Source organism: Exophiala dermatitidis, assembly GCF_000230625.1.
Source record: "Exophiala dermatitidis NIH/UT8656 unplaced genomic scaffold supercont1.7, whole genome shotgun sequence".
Lineage (NCBI taxonomy): Eukaryota > Fungi > Ascomycota > Eurotiomycetes > Chaetothyriales > Herpotrichiellaceae > Exophiala > Exophiala dermatitidis.
This window is the reverse complement of record NW_008751652.1, coordinates 1,176,652-1,185,582: the sequence shown is the minus strand read 5'-3', so window position 1 is coordinate 1,185,582 and position 8,931 is coordinate 1,176,652. Positions and strand designations below refer to the sequence as shown.

At 51.3% G+C, this 8,931-nt stretch overlaps 4 protein-coding genes across 4 annotated transcripts; 1 reads left to right on the top strand and 3 right to left on the bottom strand.

Annotated features, from left to right (window-relative positions):
- Positions 1-2,306: 2,306 nt before the first annotated feature.
- HMPREF1120_08243 (uncharacterized protein) lies at positions 2,307-2,781 on the top strand (the record flags this gene model as incomplete). Its single annotated transcript, XM_009162488.1, has 2 exons — positions 2,307-2,328; positions 2,426-2,781. 2 exons carry the CDS (start codon positions 2,307-2,309, stop codon positions 2,779-2,781), a joined length of 378 nt encoding a protein of 125 aa, XP_009160736.1.
- A 1,386-nt stretch (positions 2,782-4,167) lies between these two features.
- HMPREF1120_08242 (uncharacterized protein) lies at positions 4,168-4,752 on the bottom strand (the record flags this gene model as incomplete). Its single annotated transcript, XM_009162487.1, has 1 exon — positions 4,168-4,752. The coding sequence occupies one exon, from the start codon at positions 4,750-4,752 to the stop codon at positions 4,168-4,170; it is 585 nt and encodes a 194-aa protein (XP_009160735.1).
- A 1,155-nt stretch (positions 4,753-5,907) lies between these two features.
- HMPREF1120_08241 (osomolarity two-component system, phosphorelay intermediate protein YPD1) lies at positions 5,908-6,529 on the bottom strand (the record flags this gene model as incomplete). Its single annotated transcript, XM_009162486.1, has 3 exons — positions 5,908-6,163; positions 6,255-6,406; positions 6,518-6,529. The coding sequence occupies 3 exons, from the start codon at positions 6,527-6,529 to the stop codon at positions 5,908-5,910; spliced, it is 420 nt and encodes a 139-aa protein (XP_009160734.1).
- A 1,322-nt stretch (positions 6,530-7,851) lies between these two features.
- Positions 7,852-8,826, bottom strand: HMPREF1120_08240 (uncharacterized protein). Its single transcript, XM_009162485.1, has one exon. It carries the CDS (start codon positions 8,571-8,573, stop codon positions 8,163-8,165), a length of 411 nt encoding a protein of 136 aa, XP_009160733.1. The 5' UTR covers positions 8,574-8,826; the 3' UTR covers positions 7,852-8,162.
- Positions 8,827-8,931: the final 105 nt, after the last annotated feature.

Below are 8,931 nucleotides of genomic sequence, written 5' to 3'. Positions count from 1 at the left end.
AGTAGTAGTAGTAGTAGTAGTAGTAGTAGTAGTAAAGTGGAGCTGCTGGAGGCCGACGATCAGGAGTGATGACTTGCATAATGCAAGCAACTTGATCCTTGCAAGCTGTGGCCCTGCACTGCAGTGGCATGCCGCAAGCGAGAAAGCGGCAAGCCTGCCGAACAAGCCGACAAGCCACTGCACACTTTCTACTATTAGTAAGGGTAACTACCTACAGCTGTTCCACTGCAAGCCGAGCCGGTCTGTTCTGCCGTACAAGCGAAGTGAAAAAGCTGAGGGCCCAAACCAAACCCAAGATGGTATGCCGTAGGTGCAGTACTGTCTGTAGCAGTATAGGTACATGGAAATACTATATCCGAGACATCGCCATCGCCCATCGCCATCGAAGCAAAACTTGAATCAGGGTAAAGAGGATAAAAAGGTCCCCTCCTCGCCCTACTAGTCTCTACTTACGTTGTACGTACATACAGACAGCGGTACCTGGTATTTGCTTGTCTTTCCTTTTTGCCCCTCATCTTCGTTCTCGAGGTGCGATTCAATCGATCATGATTTATCTGATCATCAAATGAATGATATGCAGTGGCTCCAGAAACCTGTCAACGTTTCAAGATGGAAAAAGTACCCCCGCTTCGAGTTCAAGTTCTTCCAAGTACCTGCATAGGTAGGTACGTTTAGAGCAACGATGGCATGGTGGGGGACAACTCCTTTCGCTGACAGTATTTCATTTGTACTCGTCTTCTACGAGGAGGCTTGTAGTTGCAGGTATGGAGAAAGACTCGTCGGCGGAGTGATGAGCGAAGACTTGAAACTTGCGCATCTTGTCTCCAGTAATTTTTGTTCTTCTTGTAGGCTTCTAGGTTCATGTTCCCGCTCAACGTCGGTACGCACCCGAAGGACATACATTGTACTTTGCCAGGTACTTGAGATCGCATCACTGTGCAGGTTGAACTACTGTAGATAGTGTAGATCTGGCGGATCTATTCTGGGCCCGTAGTACAATAATGTGTCCCTATGGCTCTCAGGTATGGAAAGGGGTACGCTAAGACTATTGATTATTTCTTTGTTATTCTGCTTTTACCTGCCTTGTCGGGGGGAGCGAGTACATTCAGATCGAGATCGAGCAACTTGAACGTAAGGTATGTTTTCGTGCGAATAAAAATAAGGATCAAACCCACCCATTATTATGCTCGCAGGTATAGCATTGTTGAACATCTTGCCTTGTAGCTGCCTCATTATTTCTATCTGTTTTCCCTGAAGCTTCAGCTGATGCCCCTGGTTTGCTTACCTGTAGTCATGTTCCTGATTCCAGGACCACTGAGTTTATTCTGAATCCTTTCATTCTCCTTGATCATGCACGCTGTGCAGCACAATGTGTCTTTTGTTCGCCTTACTGCATCACCAGGAGTTCAAAAAGGAACTGCTACTGTGCCTCCTCATACGACAAGGATAAAGGTGATGATGATAGGTGGCAATCATAGTACCTAGGTACCTGTAGCTCCAGCCTTGCGGACCTAGGACATCACTATGGTTACTATCAAGCCACGAAACCTTTTTTTCTTCCCTTATGTTGCATTTATCAACGTTGATTTTGAATATCCCGTGCAAAGAGTTATAAGAAGGAATGATTGCCATTGCCGTTGCAGATCTGAGCACTCGCTATCCACTCTCACTGGCAGCGGGTGTTGTGATGCTTGATGGCTGGTGTCCTTGGCCTGAAATCTGCTTTGTGTTCACCATTCAGGCTCGGCCGGTCAGGGTCAGGTCATTGCTCACAGCACTGGTACCACAAGTTTGCTGTATTGGTTGGTTTTGTTTGCCCGCACAGGAGAAAAAGGGGCTGCTCAGCCTTGCTCTTGCGCCAACAACAATGACAACAACAACGACGACGCTAATAAGCATGTCCGTCATGCAACCAACCCCTTCACAGACATTATTGTTGCGATGAGAGCGAGCCTCTCTTGGTGGTAGGGATAGTTAAGTTATCTTCTTTGAACGCTGCCCTGCATCGGCGTTCGTCAGCACCCCCTTTCTTAGCACGTCGTGAGCTGCTCATCTCTCCAGCCCGCACGCCTCTAGGTCTGTATCTGTCGTCTCGCAATTGTTTCTTATTCTCCTGTCTTCTTCCTTGGGCCCCCAACAAGGCCTTCCGCGTTTGCGACTTCTCTGCTCAAGGAGTTGGGGCAAAGCATCTAACCATCCAAGAGTTCCATTCCCTGAAACACACTCACCTGCCTCTTGTGTTCTTGCTCTTCTAGCCCGCTGCTGCTTTTCTGACATATTTCTCCCGTCTTCCAAACACAGTGCACATGCCTGAAACCAAACTCGACAGTAAGTATGCCTCCGGCACGTTCACAAGCCCCCGGTAGATATAGACCCGTACCAGGGCTGTACAGAGTTCGGCAGACTATTTCCTCATATATGCCAGTTGCAAGGCACGATGCCACAGCACAGCACGTGGGTGGTGCGACCGAGCAAGAAGAGAGAGATCATCAACAGCATGCCGGCACAGCCAGGGCGGAAGAAGATCAGGAAAGACAAAGGAGGAGCTCGGACAACGCCATCGAACTGGAAGCGGATTGGAACAGGGAACCAGCATTGCGATTGTTGGCAGTGGCCATGACGGCCGCAGCAGAAGAGACAGAGCCAGAACCGTATATCACCAGCAGCGACTCCAACCAGACTGAATACCGTACTCCCAACCCCTCGCCAACCGAGAGAGCGTCACAACCTGCTGATGTTGGGCATCTTTTGCATAAGAAAATTCGAGCGCTGCTGGCTTAATGGAGAAGAGTATGGACTTGGAAATGCAGATGCCCGCCGGACAAGCGGTTCATATATCGCATGCTTTGGGATCAGACCCGTCAATTGCTCCTGCAGTTGCAAATTCGGAGTACGATGCAGATAGAAGTAGTCTCTCGAGCAGCGAATGTTCGTTTCCCCTGGCCGATCTTGACAATGTAAGACGCCCCGGGCATTGGCAGTGGATATCTGATGCCGCCATCGATAGGGGACTCCCGCCTGGGCCCGATACAGCAGCAGCAGCACTCCCTCCGACTCCTCTGGAGGCCTCCAAGAGATAGCAGCAGTAGCAGCAGCTCTTCCTCCGACTCTTCTAGAGGCCTCCCAAAAGATAGCAGCAGTACTGACAGCTCTTCCTCGTTCTCCTCTAAAGGCCTCCCAAGAGATAGCAGCAGGACCAGCAGCACTTCCTCCAACTCCTATGGAGGCCTCCCCAGAGCCAGCAGAAGCAGCAGCAGCTCTTCCTTCGATACCTTTGGAGGCCTCCTAAGAGATAGGAGCAGGGCTAGCAGCTCTTTCTCATTCTCCTCTAGAGGTCTCTCAGAGACAGAGATAGAAGCAGAGATAAAAGGGGAGGGAGACACAGCGGCAGAAGAGATGCCAACCACCGCTGGCCATGGTAGACCACCATCACCATCACCACAGCATCAACATAAACAATGGAAGCGCGACAGTGACAACCACATGAAGAAGTATTCACCCTCACTGTTAGTGCCGCGTGTAGTAGACGCTGCTAATAAACAGGAAAATACACTGCTCCCGCGACCGCGTCAACACAAAAGCACAATAGTGTCTTTTCCTTCCGATCTGTCTTCTCCTCCAAAACAACTTTTGGCTGCGAATTCTGCTGCTCTTTTGAACTCACCACCTTGCACACCAGCAGCGCGTCGGTTGTCCCCTTGGCAACAATATCTTGCTCCTACTACAGCATCAACATCAATGTTGGCATCAACACCAGCAGCGGCAGCAACAGACACAGACGCAGACGCGGGCCATCAACAAAGAGAGATTCAGATCCACTCACCAGTCCAGAACCAAATTGAGATCGGTGCACCTACCATGACTCCAGAGCAAGACCCTACAGCTATCATCCTTCGCGAGGAGTGGACTGAGGAACAAGTGCGCGCTCTGATGATGGAGGATGAAGACTTTGATCCGATTCCAGTCGAATATCGCGCCGGCTTTGGTGAACCTTCAAACACAGTTGAGGACACAGGCGATGCGACCGCGGAGGAGGAAGAACAAGAACAAGAACATCCACAACAACAACTTGAAGCAGCACCTCGATCACCCACGAGAACACCACCTGCAGCAGACCAACACGGTTTGCCAGTGCAGGGTAGTCCGTGGAACAATCCTCTCCATCGTCTAGAACTGGTCGACGCTGCCAACAATGCTGCTGCAGAACAAGGAAGTCCAAGCTGCGCAGCGACACCGCCTCGTCCAGCACAAGGTGTCAGTGGACCAACCCTTCATCATAGCCCTGCCGTCGTCGGATATGCCACTCCAGCACGCATGACAAACATGGGATCGCCATATGCCTACAGACCTATGCCACTGCCGTCGTTGCCTGCATACAACGTTCCATCTCCTCAAGCCCACGTTCCTGTTCCTGTTCCTGTTCCCATTCCTGGCTATGGATTTGTTCCCCAACAGGGCGCTTTTACTGCTCCAATCCCCGGATTCGGATTCGGCAACTTGATCGGCGCAGGTGCAGGTGCAGGCATAGGCGCAGGACACGGATTCATCGTCGGCAGCCCCAATACAAACTTGCATGGGTACTTTCCACCTCACCCCCAGCCATATCCACCACCAAATCTTGCCTTTCTGAATCTCAGTCCCGGCCGTCACGGCGTCGGCGTCGGCCTCGGCCACAATCATGGTCATGGTCATCGTCTGTCTCAACCCTTCGTGAGTCCCGTTCAAACTCCAGGCAGCGGCAGAGCTCGTCATCGTCGTGGACGCAGCATGAATAGCATTTTGTCGGCGGCGGCATCACCACGTGGAGCAGCATTGCCACAACTTCAACCAGTTTCATTCGGTGGATTTATTTCTCCCTACAGGGCGCCAGTTATCACTGCTGCAAGCATGAATATGAGCCCGGCTGCAGCACGAGCAGCAGGTCGATTCAACTTTGACAATGTGCCAAGACAGCCGCGAGCACATATGGCCACGCGCTCCCAGAACATCCGCCGTCCTCCTCCGCAACTTCATAACGATAACAAGGACAAGTCTGCTGCTGACAAGAGGGACAAGAAAGCATGAAACGCTCTGTGGTGGGGAGGGGTCAACCATTCAAGGGGGAAGCGGTGTGAGCTCGAATGCCGCAGAACAGTGTGGCAGGGGGTTCGGAGTGGACAGGATGATTTGGTCAGTTGACTGGAACAATAGACGGGCCAGGTCCGAACTTCTGGTTGAGGTCGAAGGCGCTTCCGAAGGAGTCGGCCTTCGAGTTGGTAGGCTAAAGTACCTACCCAAATTTGTGAGATTATTGGTGTAATGGAATTGGATACCCTTCCCACAGATCAACAGTGTGGCTAGGAGAAGATCGAGCTAAGTAGGGACAAGGTCCTGTATGAATAGGTTAACATTGGACCAAAACGTTAATCACACGGTTCCAAACTGGATTGATAATCATCAGACCAAAAGAAGAACAAGCAGCTGAGAAATAGACATCTGCGAAACCAAACAGAGTACGGAATGGTATGAAACAGTAGCCTCAACACTCGCCCACAGAATGGATGGACAAGTCAGGGTGCAAGTATAAGGTATTAATTGCATTTCGGGACTTTCAGCGACAACGCAAGAGAATCTGTACTGTCAGTCCAACCCAAGTCTGGTCTGTAGAAACATCAAATCTGAACTCATCGGTCTAACATTGTGTAGAGGGAGAGCAACCCTCTGATCGAGGCATTTCCACCGTGCTAACTCATGCAATCGCACATATGTCGGAAAGGCATCGAGACCAGCCACTGCGGACAATGTCGCTCGCCAGACATCATAAGCGCCCCCTTTGGTACCAAGTGTACTTTTATCGCAAGTCATGTCGTGTCATATTATCGGGAGTAAAAGCAGTCCATTCGTGGCTCAACGAGTCGAACCAAGGGACTACGTTTCGGCGTAGAATCGGTTCATAAGGTTGCTAACGACTTCATAGGCCTGCTTAGCTTCCTTAATACTCTCGCCGATCAGTCGGAGACACTTCTCCTCGTCTGGCTCGTCGGACTCGCCCGTCTCGTTCTTCTTGTGCCCATAATGTTGGATCTTTTCGCATTCGTCCTTGACCTTGGTGAAGCCAAGCGTGGCGGAGGAACCTTTCAGGAAATGGCCCAGACTTGAGAGCTCCTCGAGGTTTTTCTCTTCCCTATGCGCAGTAAGAGTGTCAGTCTTTGCATGCCATCCATCGTTGATCATACGACAAAGAGACCCGGGAAGGAAGGGAAAGTTCCACTCACATGGCGGCATCCATCTTGACAAACGTCTGTTCTGCCTGTTCAAGAAACCCAAATACTATTGACTTGCTGAATTCGCGCGCATCCTCTTCGTCCATGTCAAGAATCTGCTCAAATGTGGCTCTGTCGACATTGTCGCCGAAGTCGAAATCTCCCTGCGGTGAAGCACAGTCAGCATACACACCATTCTCCATAAATTCGACGCCGCCACATCATTGATGATGACACCTGCAGAGACAATACTGCGCTCTTTGGGATTCACTCACTTCTTCAGACATCTTGGCGGGTTCTGTGCAAGGTGGTGGAAGGAATTGGGAGGATACGGCTGCCGGCGTCACAAGCCCGGACGGCTTCGGGCACAAAGAGTCCTAAACGTCCTCAAGTAGCCAGACCAAGGAGGTCAGGTATGGACGAAGAGGAGGGCGAGTTCAATATGGAGGTCGACCGTGTATTTACTGCCTGTCATCATGGCGTTAGCTCAGTGAAAAAGAGCTGAAGATGCCAGTGGAATTGACACCTGAAGTGTCCCTCTTTCGCGGCCGGTGCTAAATACAGATGAAATTGGGACTACCCACCTTCGAGACAAGGATATGCTGGTCTCGCGAGCAAGAGTGTTGCAGTGCGATGAATGTACGGATACGACCGGTCGTATGAAGAAGGTCGGTCTGTAACTTGGGTAGACCAATCAGTCTGCGGAAGCAACTGTGTTGTACCGTGCTTCAGTTCTAGAGAAAAGATAACAATATCGCCAAGCGGAGGGTTTTTGTGTTGAGCTGGGGAGAGATTCTGGCGGCGGCGGCGGCGTGGTGGAGGGGGACAGCGCAGGTGAGGTTATAGGGAGTGTTAGGGAGTGTTAAGGCTCAGTAGCGGGCGGTGGCAGCGGCGGTAGGTGGCAGAAAGTGGCAGCAAGTGGTCCCTTGAGCCCCTAGTTCGGTCCCTTGGGTCCCTTAAGATTCCCAGAGAAGGAAGTGACGTACGGCCGACGTCGTGGTAATGCAGCTGCATCCGCAGATCAGCATCAGCCCGCTCCGAGTCCTGCAACTATCGGCCAGTGTGTCATTTTTCATTATCACCACATTTTTACTACAAAACTTGTATATCACGCTGAGCCTTGAGCTACTTGTGTGCTTGCTACCTCCTTATGCTTGAGTTCATTGAGGCTGAATTGCTACAGATAACACCAAGAGCTGGCCTGAGGGGAGGTCAACGCCCCGAACAGACTCGCATGGCTTTGGTGTTGATCATACCTTAAGCTTACTGTACATTAGTTTGCAGGCCTGCCACTACCACTACCAAGTGACCCCTCGACCAGGGCTGCCGAGGGGCAGAGCGACCCTAATCCTCGTCTTGTGCCAGGGCCCTGACTCAAAATCGGTTCAACCGGCTCGTCCCAAGGGTTGTGTTTAAAAAGTTTTATTCCGATATGCGTCCCGTTTGTGCGAATAAGCCAACCTCAGATCTTCCACCCCGTTATTATTGCAGATCAACTTGAGTTTTGACAGTGCACTCCGACGCCGTGCTACGGTCCATCTGGTGGGGAACCTGGGCAGTCTCATTACGAGCCCGTTGCCGAGACTGGCGCCTCCGCACGAGTCAAGCGCTCTTTTATCCTCGCACGCACCAGACCAAAGCCATCAGTGTGCACCGTGGAACAAGCTGGAACAAGAAGTTTGATAAATATCTGCTCTGGCTGGCCAAGTACACGCCTACATTCATTATTATATATGACCTTCAGGAACGGGTGTCGAGAAGACACTGAAAGAGTTGGGCTTATTATTATTATACTTGCTCTTACGTGCCATATTGTGCCACCTGGTTGACAACAGTGGTCCCTGTCCCACTGCAACTCCGTCCGCCAACCTGCCACCTGTCTTGACCAGCTTACACCGGTACAGGCACGTTTATCGCTTACTAGAGGTTAAAAGACTGGAGACGGTCCCAGCCTTGGCTCCCAATCAAGCTAAAGGGCCCATTCGCCGGTCCGAGAGTAGCTGTTTCTTGAGCCAGAGGGATGTTCAGCGTGTTATTTGAGCTCTTGTCCCTGTTTTTCCTGCTGTCTAACTGCACTGGCGGTCGCAGTCGAGACATTTCCCGACGGCTAATCAGTCGCCGGTTATGGTGTACAGCATACAGCACTGAGATGGGCGCGGGCAAGGTGTCTGCCGCCAGCGACACCCTCTCAAGGCTATACGGAAGATCGACATTGATATTGCTTGAATCGGGAAGCTGATGGGGTGCACAACAACCAAATGAAATCCCAGCGATTGCCACTTTCCTGCATCCGGCTCGAGCAACAAGGTTGACAGCAAAGCACCTCATCATGCCGTGCCATCAGGAAGTCAGCAGAAGAAAACGGTAAGAAAGCTCGTCGAGGGGTCTCGACCTGTCCTCCTCCCTCTCTTCGCAGCTGACTATAAAACTTCCTTTTTCTCCGGTTGCGACGTCATTTTCGGGGCTGGATCCGAAATCCTGGGCACTGTGCGATGACGTTGTCAACCATTCAAGCAGTCGTCTCTGTTACACAACAGCTCAGAATCCATGGGAACCTGTCTCGTAGTCAAGCTGCCAATATCGCTATGAGGAGGCTGAGGCTTCAGGAGAGGTAGGCTCGATACAGTTTACTAATGCCTCGCCAACCACCTCTCCATGCCGTCCGTCCCCAGCTTCGAAGCCGTCACCT